At 42.8% G+C, this 14500-nt stretch overlaps 1 protein-coding gene across 1 annotated transcript in view; it reads left to right on the top strand.

The window, feature by feature from the left end:
* CHAT (choline O-acetyltransferase) overlaps positions 1-4642 on the top strand; it is a gene marked incomplete at both ends in the record, with an annotated part of 28407 nt that extends 23765 nt beyond the window's left edge. Inside the window, 2 exons of the mRNA XM_084264837.1 lie at positions 2098-2235; positions 4373-4642. Coding sequence (XP_084120963.1) covers positions 2098-2235; positions 4373-4642 — 408 coding nt within the window. The remainder of the gene's footprint in view (positions 1-2097; positions 2236-4372) is intronic.
* Between the last annotated feature and the right edge of the window lie 9858 nt (positions 4643-14500).

Raw genomic sequence — 14500 nt, 5'->3', positions numbered from 1 at the left:
TTCCCCTTGTTAGGGCTTACTAGTAGCCTCACTATCTTAAATGTGGAGCTCTAAAATTCAATTTAGCACAGTTTTTTCCTATGCGTTGACTCACAGTTTATTTCGTTAGCCTGTCTCGGCCTCTCTTCAGACATGACATTGATCTATGTTGCAAAAATGTCATTGCTAACAGCCTTATAAATCTTGTGTGATAGCAAAATATTTCCTTTGATTATCAAGTCAGTTTCCCTCTATGGGAAAAACAACATAAACACTGCTCTGATGTATGCTACTATCTTTTTGCAAGCATCCTTGCTCTATCTGAGCTGATGAACAAATAGCCCCTTTACCAATGGGTGCCTACGCCTTAATAATGCAAACAAGATTATGTGCTCCCAGCCCCCTACTTCAGGCCCTTATTGGTAGTTAAAATGATTCTTCTCTTAAGAGGAAAAGCACACTTGCACTTCTCTCTCTTCTTTTTATTATTTTTTTTTATTCTCCCTATAAGAGGAAAACCAGGCTTGTGCTCTTTCTTAAACCCAGCCTTCTCTCAGGCTTGTTGTTTCCTTCATTACATGGGGCCTGTGTCACAGGGATATTAGGTCAGCGCTCAGTGTAGTGCAGTATCTCTAGTTCAGCATTCCCTTCCTATATGGCTTCAGCCTATGCCTGGGGATGAGCTAGTGCTCAGTCCTCATAATCAATGCTCTCACCAACTAGAATAAACCTGGACTGAAGGGTTTTAAATATATGTTTTCATTTGAGGTAAATCCTGTCTGGGTGGAACAGGTCAGTGCTATACTTCAGATGGCAAAATTTCCCATTTGGTTTCCTACAGAAACAGAACTCTGAAGTATCTTGTCGCCCCATGTTCCACTACTGACATTTGACATGGTTAGCCACCTTTAATCACATTTGTCCTAGAAGGCCAAATCTTAAATCCAGTAACTTCCTCAAGTCTATAGCATGAGGTAGCTGGGTAGAGGAGAGAGACCCAAGCGTATTAGCAAGCTTATGTCAGAAAGACGTACTGCAGGCTCCACAGTAGTTTGTGTGGGCTGGCTAGCTGGTCACCAATGTACCCCTGCTGCTGGAGTTCATCCACTGTACATGCTGCTGACTGCCTTGCCTGCAAGCACGAGACAGAAGAAGGAATTGGGGACATTCAGGAGCAGAGTCAGGAGCCATCATTGCTGGTTCTGAGCTGGGGATGATGGTGATCAGAGACACAGGCAAGCAGGATGGCAAGTACACTGTTCTAGGTCTCTTGCTTGCCAAGCACATAATTATCTTTTGTTAAGCCATGTTTAATTTGATTCAAGACTCATGGTACCTGGGCTACGGTACATCCACCTATGCTGTCCTACACTTACTGCTTCCAATTGCCTGGGCATGAGGGCTATAGTAAGGGCTGCCCAGAGATGATCCAGCTCTGTAATGAAGCCAGCACAAGGAGAGGGAGAGAGAATTGCAATGTTTGGGCAGTAAATTAAATTGAGAAGGCATCTGTGTCCCTAATCTCAGTCTTCTCAAGTGGTGGGGTATGCTGGTAGATCTGTGATGGATCACTGGTAAGCCTATCTGTTATTCTGTGATCACTGTTAAATTTGTTGCAGATATCTACCAGACCTTTGGATGTACATTCTATGCAATGGTACACGCATTACCTGCCGGGGTGAGACAGAGGCAGGAAGACAATGCAAGATCAGTTTATTCCTTTAGGAGCTTCTTACCTTGAAATACAATCCAAGTGATGTGCAAAAAATTCCAAAACATACTTAGAGGTTTCTGGTGTATTATATGCTTCCCTTGTCAGCTTTGGAAGCCCAGCCCATGACATTCAGCTTTGAGAGACGCTGAACACCCAGAAAGCTAGATAGTATCACATAAAACATCCCAAAATCATCATCTTCCTAATTTTTACATCTTCAGAGCAATATATGAATATCTAGTTACTGATCATCAGCAAAGCACACATTCAGAACAGTATCTGAACGTTACAGGCATTACATCACTCAAACCAAGTTCATCAACTCTGACCAGAAAACAAGGCACTTCCAGACAAGAAAATGTCACCATACTCCATTAAATGCTGATGTCTTATGTTGTACACAGGCTATTACTGGAATGGCAATAGACAATCATCTGCTAGGGCTCAGAGAGGTGGCACGGGAACGCTTCATGGAACTGCCAGAGATATTTACAGATGAGACATATTTGACAAGCAATCGATTCATCCTCTCAACCAGCCAGGTGAGTTTCTCCTGTTCACTGGTCTTGTTAGGCAAACGCTAATTCCTTTGTGTTCCACAAGGCATTATAGCTCACACTGAGAATTACGTGCAAGAAAATACCCCAACAAAAAAGCCCCAAACTGGTACCATCAAGAAGTCTGCAAAATTCTCCAGGTTTTTTAATCCAGTTTCGGTCCATTCCACAAAATCAGCAGAGTAAATACTGCCTGAAGTTATCACTGTCCTTGAGACATCCCAAAGCTGTTCCCGGAAATTCTAGAAACGCACACATGAAATCTCAGCAAAATTTGCATGAGGATTCAGTGTTTCCTCAATTTCCAAACTACCTATCTTCCCATTCCCTTTTTTTTTTTTGTCACTAGAGATGACAGCTTTAGTGGGAATTCTTTACTCCAGTGACAGCACAGCCACAAGCCAGGCATGCTGCCACTTGAGAAACAAAAGCCAAAAGCCACAAGGAAATTTTACTCTTAAAAGTAGCTGTGTTCAAAACCTTCAAGAGCTTTCAGTTACTTAGCATGACTGCTACATGTACAGGCACACACCTTGGATTTACAGACATTTTAGACATTTACAGACTTAGTTATTTGTAACTATACTAAAATACTCTAAGAGTCAACACTTCCTACATTTAATGTTCTGCATAATGAAACATCTTTCCAGCACATACAGCCTAAAATTAAATGTTTCATTGCATGCAGTAGAAGTCCTAATAAAAGAAGAAATCTATGTAGGAATTCATTTACTGAAACACTAACCCAACTGCACAGATTAGACCTATGCAACAAAAGAGACTTCTAATACCGTACTATAGCATAAAACCTTAATAAGTAATTTGATCTTGTCATAATGTTTGCAGGCTTTCAGACATGAGTGAATGTAACCAACATACTACTACATAAATTCTCCAAGAAACTATCCATGAGCAAAGAGTGCTTCTGAATAGCTTTATGGCCTTCGGCAGTTGCACAGCAAATTTATCTCACAATTCTATGGCTCTATTAGCAGGACTAATGGCTTGTTCTACACCATTTAAAAAGCCAAATGTCATTTGTGAAGGCCCATCTAAACAAAGTCTGAAACATATAGATTTCTAACACATCTTTTATTTTCTTAGAAGGGGTTGGGTTGGAGGGGACCATTAAAAGTCATCAAGTGCACACACACACACACACACACACACTGAGCAGGGACAGCAGCAAAAAATGGTTACTACTGGGTCAAGTTCACAATCTGTGAGATAAATGGGACAGGGGTTGGGGAGGTGGCATATGTGGAACAGGAGGCACTGGAATTTTGGCTGGAGAAGCAAAGAGCTGCTGAAAGAAGTGGTACAATCTGCCATAATCAGTTCAAATTGTAGCACCAAAGCAAAGAAGGATTTTCAGGCCTCTGCATAAAACTGTTCTGCGTAAGGCCAGGGCAAAACTTAACTCATTCATTTTCATACCTAATAAAGGAACTTGTCTAAGTGAGCAGTTTCTATTACTAAACACTTGCATCTTACATCTAATCTGCATTCCTATCTTAGGCTTGAAAATGTAAAGGTTTGTGAGGCCCTGTTAATATATTAATTAGACTGGTCTCAAATCTTTTCTGTCATAGGAAGTGTTTCTCCCCTGTATTATGCCATGATTAAACTGGGCTGTAATAGAAATATAGCACCTAGATGCATTAAGATACGCTTTTATACAGCATCACAATTATAAATTATTATTAGAAATGGACAATAGTACTTTCTATAACTGATTAGTCTTCACAAGTTTAGCAGAAGCATAAGAAATTAAAAACCTTTAAAAAGTTTTATGTATCAGACTTACACACAGCCTTAAAAATTCCTTATCTATCAGTAACAAAGCTTATAGCTGTTAGCATATAAAGTGAGCAAAGAAATGCATTATATCTACTTAAAATAATACCAGTTTTCAAATGGTGGCAAACAAACTCTACACTGAGATCAGCTTTTACCTTCCAAGCATCAGCCCCAAGTCTGGACTTCTGAAGGAAGCAATAGTCTACATGGCGGATTCACCACATTTGCAGCATTTGTTTAATCTTTGCCTTCATTCCTAACCAGCTGGTTTCAGGTGCCCTGATTAATCAGAGATCACTCCTTACCTTCTCCCTGCAACCAGGTTCCAACTACTATGGAAATGTTCTGCTGCTATGGGCCTGTGGTGCCCAATGGCTATGGGGCATGTTACAACCCTCAGCCAGAGCATATCTTATTCTGCATCTCAAGCTTTAAAGACTGTAAAGAAACTTCCTCAGACACGTTTGCAAAAGCTGTGGAAGAAAGTCTCCTAGAAATGAGAGATCTGTGCAGCAAATGCAATGCTACTCCAGCAAAGCCACTTCCTAAACAAGGAGCAGACATGCAGCTGAAGAGTGATGGCAAACTCTAAGAGGCTGTGGGAATTACTCACCTGAATTCAGCTTATGAAGAAACAATGACATAGTTGTTCAAAGGCAAGACAGTGCTAGTTAATATTTAGTGTCAAAACAAAATGCCATTTGTTTTACATTGTTGCCAACATTTAAAACCCTGTAAGTACTAGATCTATCATTTCTTGCTTCAGTCAGCAAAAAAGGTTTAGTCTCACTGGCTTAGATGAAGGAGGAAGTAATACAAGTATGTGTTGTACTACAATTTCTAACCATAATTAACTTATGCCATTTTATCACCTAAGAAATTGAGTAAGATACTGTATGGCATAAATTAAATACTAAGGCACAGCAATTAATTAATATCCCCTGCAAGTAGATCTAAAATATTTACATCTGTTCCTGCAAGCTTTGCATGAAAAAAAAATCCCTTTTTCCTCTATTGAGAATGTTCTAATATTGTAAATAATAGGCTGATGTTATTAAATCTTGAAAATTTGCATGAAGAATATTTAAAACCACTATGCTATTTCCTTCATAAAACAAGCAGATTATTTTTTTTTAAGAGTTTAGGAAGGTTACCCTAGTGTTTGCATGTTCCCCCAATTAAAAAACGCTGCTGAAAAAATTTGGCCTTTATTCTGATCTGCACTGGCCTCAAGCACAGTCCCATTCTGAAAGCAGCATACTGGAGATAAGATCCATCACAGGGAACTGGGAGAATTCTGTCCATAATTAATCGACTTAATTATTTCCTTCTATCAGTGAACAAATCCAGTCTGACAGTGGCAAAGCACAAGTGCAATTCAATCCTACTTAAGACCTTTTGTGTTTGCACAGGAATTAATTTAGTCAGTGTGACTAGCAGGATAGCGTATGCAGCCACACAAAATCAAAAAGCAATAAATAACTAGAATAAAGGGGCAAACTTGCAATATAAGGAAGTCTCCCAGCTAGAGCTCTAAATACCTATTTAAGAGCACTGGTACTCACAGCAGGTTTGCATCATCCCACTTGGGAGGGATATATATTTTGAATAGTAGATGTAAGGTATCATATTCTGCAATATACAGTAAATTAAATCAGGAAAACAATATAGTATCTGCTAATTCCCGTATTCTCTGAGTGCTATCCTGAAGGTTTCCTCATTATCTCTTTCATCTCCTCTAAATCCTTCCAAGTACTGATATTTTCAGTTACCTTCTCTCAAGCTGAAATACAGTGCCTTGCTTAGAGGTGTTCAGACATCATTGTTGGAATACAACTTAATCATTGCCTAAAGACACTAACTCCAGTGAGATTCTTTGCTAGGCAAGCTGGAGCATGCTTGGAAGCCTGGTCAGGCACAGCTTGCTTCCCTTTGGAGAACTGGAGGCGTTTCTTCCTTTGTAGACTAACAATCACATGCTTAAGCACTCTCAAGCCTAAAAGTGGGAGAATTAGATTTATTGCAATAACCTAGAAGCGCAGGTACGTTTCTGTCTAAAGACCTCTAGATACAGATTCAGTAGATTATATATGTCTGTACTTATTCTACTGCCTCTTTGGAGCTGCATATGTGAAATTTAGTAGTCTGATGGATAAAGGCTATCCACAACCCTGTATCTGAAAGCACAGTGGGCCTGATAATCAATTGGAGCAAGTCACCTATGTTGGAGAAAATCAACTATGATGATTCACAGTGATTGAGAGCTGGGCTCATTTTTAAAAACTTAATGTGCTCATATAAACATATGTGTGTTTCATTGTTCAATGAGCTGTGGCTCAAAACAAAGATGAAATCTATTTTTAGAAAATATAAAAAATATTATAGCATAAAGGTTGCCCCAAAGTTAAAATGTCTAAACAAAAAAAAAAATCAAGAAAACTCTTAGTGAGACCAAATGTTTGCTTAATTAGCATACTGTTCAAAATGTGACTTTACATTTTTCCTATAGATAGGAGAATTACCTTGAAACATTCCCAGTAATTTTGTTTTGTTCTGCCTCATATCACTAAAAAGGCATTCTGCATTTTTAACATGAACACTACAGTCTGAAGATTGTCTCATAGAATTGTATGTTTAAAATTTTAACTACGTTTTAAGTCTGTAAAATGCTGTGAATAGTTATTTGATTATTTATTAATTTGCTTCTAATGAATATATAATTTAGTTTGCATTCCTGCTTCCACTGCTACTGATATTTATTTGTAAATATATGTTTTCATTTTACTTTTTTGGCTGGAATTTTAAGATTTCTCAACTGTACTCAACACACAGTCACTGAGATCTCAGGCAGAAGCTACAACCACACCTGAAATTTAGTACCGGTTTATCATCAAGAGCTCTTACGTGTCTACAGTTGCTGTAACAGGTGTTTTGGATTCTCCAATGCTGGAAAATACCAACACCGTAATTTTACTTGAGCAAGAAACCAATGATCAGACATGCTTCCTATTTGTTTAGTTATCCATTCTATCTCATGTGCTCACTGATCTGGTTCTTGTATTTGGCCTGACTACCTGAAATGAATTCAGTCCCTCCAGAGGGAAGCATGTGCGTACATGCTTAAGCTTATAGCCATTACCCACGCTAAAAGTAGTATCTAAAAAGTACTTGGCTTTGTTCAGGAAGCTTCAAATTTGTTTCAGGTGTGTTTAAATTGAAGGGTCCTGATTAAATTGGAGATGTATAAAATTCACAGCACAGGGCATAATAAACTTCACAGCTTGCAAGCAAGAGCTTCATAAGGGGCCGTGCTGCTTCTCAAGAGTCCCCTACACCTACATGCTGTAATCCCGTGCTGCAGCTACTAAGGATTTCAGGAAACAAGAAGTTTCCTTAGGTTCTTACTTAAAAATATTTGTCCTACACCAATGAAGTTCTCTACTGAAGTCTGAAAATACGCAGTCTGTGCACATGCACTTAACGGAAACCAAATATGAAGCTTTTAAGGTGTTTCCAACCAGAAAACTACAGAACAGTGTGTTCATTATAAAAAGGGAGAGAAAATCTTGATGGACTAAGTATAGTTACATTTAAGGTAACAAGCGTTAATGATTTAATGAGACCTCTTGGCAGGACCTGGAACATACAAACCCCCCCCCCCCGCAAGAGGATTTTAAGAAGGTAACTTTCACTCCTCCTGTAGGTGTACCCCACACACACACGCACAGTGCTGGGATGTAAAAATTAAAAAGCCAGTTTTCGAGAACCTATCTATTCAGCGAGAACAAAAGGGAAAGAAACCCGACTTCCAAGAGAGTGGCGTGAGGAGCTGACAGGGCTCCCCTGAGCGCATCAGAGCCCCGAGCCCCCTGCGGCTAAGCGGGACGCGGGTCTGACACCGCAGCCGGACTCCGGGACCGCCGAGTTGCAGGAGACAGAGAAATATTTTAGCGATGCTTTTATTTTTATAAAATAGTCTAGATTTATGACGAGTGTAAACGCGTATTTACAGTACATCCTGTTTGTTATCGTCTTGCGCGCTACTGAAACCTATTTATCTGCTACGTTAACGTGTACGCGGTCCGAGGCGTGCGCCGGTCACGCGGATTCGGCTTATGTAAGGGCGGAGGTCCGCGCCGCAAATAAAAGCTGCCAGAGGAAACCCGCTGCCGCCTCTCTGTGCCGCGCTGCACCCCCCGCCCCGCCACCCGGGAAGCCCTGGGGCCGTCCCCGCTGCCGCCGCTTCTCCGCGACCCACCTGCGCCGCGGCGCTGCGAGCTCCCGCCAGCCGCCCCTCAGGGGAAGAGAGACGGGGTAGCGCGGCTAACGGCTCCCAACGGCCGCCGCGCGTGCCCCGCCACCCGCGCGGCTCAGAGCGGGCCGCCGCCCTGCAGCCGGAGCCGCGCCCTGCCCTCGCCCCGAAGGAGGGGAGGCGCAGCAGCAGGCAGGGCGGCAGTCGCCGGCGGCGGGGGTAGGACAGGTCGCCGCGGGAGCTTCCCGGTCCCGCTGCGCCGAAGGGTCTCGGTGCCGGTCGGCCCGCGGGCTGCCACGGGAGCCTCTAGCAACGGCGTTCCGCGTGTCGCTGCGGCTTGAAGGCGCCTCGGGAAGGGCAAACGCTCCCATCTCGTACACTTGCTAGAACCGGCTTTTTGCGGAGTTTCCTTCTGCGTTTACACAAACCTCGTTGAAGCACTTCACATTTAAAATGAACACACAGAGAAATAAACCGAGAGATCAAAGATAAAAACGTTTAAGATTAAATTTAGCTATAAACGTCACTGGACCCTCACTGAACTCTGCTGGAATGGGCTGCCCAGAGAGGTGGTGGATGCCCCATCCCTGGGGGTGCTCAAGGCCAGGCGGGATGGGGCCCTGGGCGACCCGGGCTAGGTCACGCCTGGAGGTTGGTGGCCCTGCCTGTGGCAGAGAGTTGGAACTGTATGATCCTTGGGGTCCCTTCCAACCCATGCCATTCTATGATTCTGTTGCTTACTGCTCACCTGTGATCCCCAGATGCTAGCAGAGTGCCAGCAGCAAGTACTCCCACAGTCAGGGGAGCTGTGCTGTGCTCAGGTGCGGAGCCACCCCCCACTCTACTCCCTCCCTGAGTTGGGAGCCCAGCCAGGTGTGTGGCATGGAGCACAGCTTGAGACAGGTGACGGCCTCACTATGTCTCCATCCTGTCAGGGGAGCAGGGAGCTAGCTAGCGCTGCGGGAGTTCCCTATCCATACATAAAGCTGCACTGACATACCACCCACAGAAGGTGTAGCAATTTTAAAAACTTTTAAAATTTTTTCCTTAAGAATTGGTGTGGTCTGATTTTCTATTTATTGGGGGATGAGCAACAGTTTTCCTCTGCTGTAAGGCTTTCCAACTACCAGAAAATGCAGTAATAAAACTTCTGCCTGGAAAAATTAACCTAAGGTGGCAAGGTCAGTCTAATTGTACGTGTGTGATTCAAAGTACTCAAGCAAGTAAGATTTTGTGGTTATAGAAGCTGTAGATCACATAGATGCATCCAAAAAAAAAAAAAAAAGGAAGATAAACTCAGTATTGGACAAACCACCAGTGACTGACACTGGAAATTCACAGAGGGCAGGAGTTAAAGCAACACATGGGCTACTGGCAGCTCATTCAGATTCTTTCACTGTGGTGCTAGGTCATCACAACGTACCTGACCCTAGACCAAGACCAACCAGGCTTCAATCTACAAAAACTAGTAAGGGTGGTTTGGGTTTTCTTTAAATATAGAGCCAATAGAATGGAGATGTCACATTCTCATCCATTTTATAAACATGAATTAATTGTCAGTGATTCCCATTAAAGCTTGCTAGAGAGCAGCCAGGGCAGTCTGGTGAAGATGACAAAGCAGAAGCTGAAGGTGTGCTGCTTTATGAACCAGACTCCTTCCTCAGCCATTTGCTGTAGTTTTTCGCTAAGTTGAATTAAAATGCCACAAACAGCTGTCAAAAGCAGATGCAGTCAGGTCGTTTGAGAAACACTGACCCTTGCCAGTCATAGAGCTACACTGGAACGGGGACAGAGGAAGCGGTACCTACCTACCTGCCAAAATAACTGATGTGTGTCGGTCAGCATGCTGTCCCAGCCTTAACACACAGCTGATAAAAACCTCAAAAGTGAGCCCCTGAATGTTTGACTATATGGGGACCTGCTTTTGCCTTGTAAATCTGGTCAAAGTAAAAAAATAATAAACCTATGGGTGCCCAGGCAGGCACGTGGCATTCCTGCGTTGCTGGAATCGCATTATCAGCCAACTCTCTTATCTCCACAGTTCTGATCAATTTGCAACAACACTATATAATGTACCATAATAAACCCAAAAAACAACTAATTCATCTAAACAAATATGTGGGCTGAGACAAGATTTTTGTCCTTTCTGGTTTGATTCTCAGCTTCAGAAAAATCTCAAGTCTTCAATGTCCTGAGGAATTACTCTTTCAGCAGAAGCAAAATGAATTATGCGTCAACGAACAATTGGGTTATCAAGGTTGTTCGCTTAACAATCCAGCTGTTCTATAGCACCATCTTAACATTTATTGGAGATTTCTTTTGAATTTAGTCTTGTTCCAGGGTAGTTTCGAATAAATACATTGCGTTTCTTACAGCTGCTGTGCCAGTTAATAGCAAACACAAGCACATAATGAATTTCTTGCCTTTTACCACTAGAACTAGAAATGACAGAGGGTGGAGGCTTCATTCAAAGGAGATCCATTAATGTAATAATAGCGAAGGCAGAGATTAAAGCTGATAGGATTTGTGGGGAGTTTTGTAGAGCACTTAGCTACATTAACACTGTGATTTGCTCCTTGACCTCGTAAGTGCTAAAACTTAGATATACTTGGAAGTCCACAGGAAAGCCAAGCACATACAGCATTGGACATTACTTCTTTGCCCTTTGACAGCTGTCCTGCCGGCAGATGGCATCAACTGGAAGATACACCAGACAGGAACACTGTAGAGCTGGTGGTCAGTGGGGAAACTATTTTGCTGCAACACCCTTGACCTGGGTTTTGGCAAGTACTGTATTTTATTCATTGCTTTCTTGCTGAAAGCACTTACATTTTGGAACAAGCACTTACATTTTGAAATGAGCACTTCCTAAGGCATTAACAGCTTGAGTTATACTAACATTAACCTTTTTAAGCCCTGCACTCCTTTGTATTTGAGGCAGTTTGAAGGCACAGCCGGGAACAGAGGATGGTTTGGGAGTTAAGGCCATGTTTGGGGGAGCACCGTTTGGGGCCTTCCCTCATGCACCAGCACAAAGTCACAAAAAAAACCTGCCAGGTTCCACTCCACAGAGGTATCAGGACAGGTGAGGCAGAGATCTCGTTCCCTGTGCAAGTGGCTTCCAGAGAAGGGCTGAAAGCCACTGCCACTTGCCTGACCACTTTCCAACAGTCTCTCTGGGGCTGAGGACAGGAGTCGCGGAGCAAAAGCAAAAAACTGACCAAGGATAACAGCATTTCCAGCACCATAGCTTGCCTGGCTTCCCCTTCCTCACAAGGCAGGCAGGCCAGCCAGCCTAGAACCAGGAGGTTGTGGTTGGAAGGTTCTCCCAATGAAATACACAACCCTAGTCCTGCCCTAGACAGCAAAGTCCTGGTTAACAGGCCGTGCTCCTGTCTGCTGAACCGCCGGCACTGCCACGTTCACTTTTTGCTCTGCTTCGACCAGGGCAGAGCCAAGCTGAGTCCAAGTACCGTGAGGGACAACACAAAGGAATAAAGATGCTGCAGTAAGAACTCGGTGCATAAAATAAGAATAAACTTAGCTGCATACACTTTGTAAGTTGTGTTTTTCTCTTTCAGGATGTGATGGCAAGGTTGATCTGCTTTGTGAAGAAGCCAGAAAAGCACTGTTAACTGCTTACAGGTCTACAGGGACACAGTCCCTTTCACCTTGGTTTTCTCTCAGACAATTTACTTGCATTACAAAGGTATAAGAGATGCCAGGATACAGTTGGTCCTTTACACTTCTAGGTCTCTTAATGAAGTTCTCGATAATCTTACTTGTTACATCCATGTGCCAACCAAACATACCACTTCTTCCAGAACCTGTCATACCTTACCACCCTGAATATTACAAATTTATGACGAACTGGGGCTTGCATGTAGTTCTAATAATCTGATTTTATTTAAAGAAGAATGAAACTCCCGTCTTTCATCCTTCCAACTTGTAGAAAGTTTCCTATGTCATTAATTTCAAAGTAATTAATAGCTGATGAGCTCATACAGATGTGCCAATTCTGCTCTCCTCTTGGCTACAAACGTCTCAGAGAATGTCATGGATCACTAGACACAGCCCAAAGGTGCAGAGAGAAAGGAGTTGAGACAGCTGTAAGGACAGGCTTAAAGCCGGCCCCAACTGATGTTTCAGGTACCTCAAAAGTAATGTTGCCTTTTCCTCTCTATTCCCTACACACACACACAGACACCCCTCATCCACACCACCTTCCTCAATAACTAGAAGATGAAGCTTCTTTTTGGTTCTGATTTGTCAACATACACTCTCATCCTCATTTTAAGAACACTTCTGATTCGGGTGTATTTCACAATTTGCGAATAATTGTGCTAGAATGGTGGTACCCTGAGCACTTTCAGTTTGGCTCATAATTAGTTATGGAAGCAAGAAGCCTTTGCATCCTTGGGGAGCAGCGTGCAGAAGGAAGCACAGCCTCTGTGGAGGCTCGGGAATGCCAGGCAGCAAAACTGTGGTTTCTAGGACAGCTGCAGGAGAGACAGGCCATCCAGCATAAAGCCAGAGACAACAAAAACCTGTCACTCACTATCTCCTATCAGCGGAAATCTGCAGGGAAGGTAGCGGTAGTTACCAATAACCCAGCCACATGTATGGCACCACAGATCCAACTCAAAAGCGTTATCAAAATAACACTATCTTTACCCCAAGTACAGTCCCCTTACCAATGACTTACAGATGACAGAGGCATTAAAATTATAATATTTAGTGAGAAAAGAATACTGCTCATTAAAGTGAAGCAGAACCTATATTGTCCCTTTAGAAGACCGAAACATTTTTGCTTTCTACAACTCTGATATCAAAGATTAAAAAGTGAAAACATTCAGGCTGAACCACGTTGAGGAGATGAATGCAGTTAAACTTGGCACAGATAATGAAGGCACTTCCCACAGCAGACAGTCATGCAGACAGCTGACTGGGGGCTCCTCCAGCATCTGTCTTACTATAGTTCCACCCCGGACAGCAGTGAGTTAGCTCACACCTCGCTGTGACCGTGCCTCTGAGTACAGAGCAGGCTGTCCTTCACTGTGACCCAGCTCCAGCACCGGTGCAGCCCTCAGCACGGGAGTGGGTTTCAAACAACCCACCCTGCTGCATCGGTCCGTGCAACACCAACAAATGGCTTGCTGCTCTGGCAGTGAATTCTTTATTGGCCTCTTAGGTAAGTGCAAATTAATTAGACTAAGTTAGTTTAAGTAGTGTTGGTTCTGGGCAGAATTTACTCCCTAAAATAAAAGATCAAACATCCCTGACCTCTTGGGCATAGAATCATAGAACGTGTTAGGTCAGACCCTTAAAGGTCATCTAGTCCAACCCCCTGCAGTGAGCAGGGATATCTTCACTAAAGCAGTTTGCTCAGAGCCCCATCAAGCCTGACCTTGAATGTCTGCAGGGATGGGGTCTCCACTACATCTCTGGGCAACCTGTGCCAGTGATCCAGCACCCTCATATTGCAGAACTTTTTCTTAATATCCAACCTAAACCTCCCCTTTTTGTAGTTTTAAACCATCATCCCTCACCCTATTGCTACATGCCCTTGTGAACAGTTCTTTACCAGCTTTCCTATAGGCACCTTTCAGGTACTGGAAGGCCACTATAAGGTACCCCTTCTCTTCTCCAAGCTGAACAAGCCCAACTCTCTCATGGTATGCTGTGAACATCAATGGAAACCCTCCAGGCAGAAGAGCTCACTGGTGTGAGTAGCTTACTTTTTTAAAAAAGGGAAAAAGTTCTAGTTTTGCTGTGTTCAGTGCCCTCTAACATCAGTCTGAGGATGTTTCTGATGTACCTGTAACTTATAATGCCAGCAATTTTTGTAGGAAGAGATTAAGACTTGATAGATCAAAACATTTAGCTGGAATAAATACAAATAAGCTTTGAGGAACACAAGGCTTCAGCACAGAAGAAGAGCAGCACAGCAAACTTCAAGACAAGTACGAGTTGTGAACAACTGCTCTGACTTTGCTTTAGAGTAATATTATGACCAAATTGTGAAAGACCAGAGACAGATGAGAAAAGACTTGTTAATGTGACAGCGAGGTATCTTCCAGTGAGATAAAGAAATTAGGCATTTTAAACACAGCCAGCTAGAATGCATCAAGAGATCTCAGGCGCTTTTGTTACAGAAGGGAAAAATAAATACAAATCTGAAGTAGCCCTTTCAGTTTG

The sequence above is a fragment of the Gallinula chloropus genome (assembly GCF_964237585.1).
Source record: "Gallinula chloropus genome assembly, chromosome: 5".
Lineage (NCBI taxonomy): Eukaryota > Metazoa > Chordata > Aves > Gruiformes > Rallidae > Gallinula > Gallinula chloropus.
The sequence above is the reverse complement of the archived record's forward strand: the minus strand, read 5'-3'. Positions and strand labels throughout refer to the sequence as shown.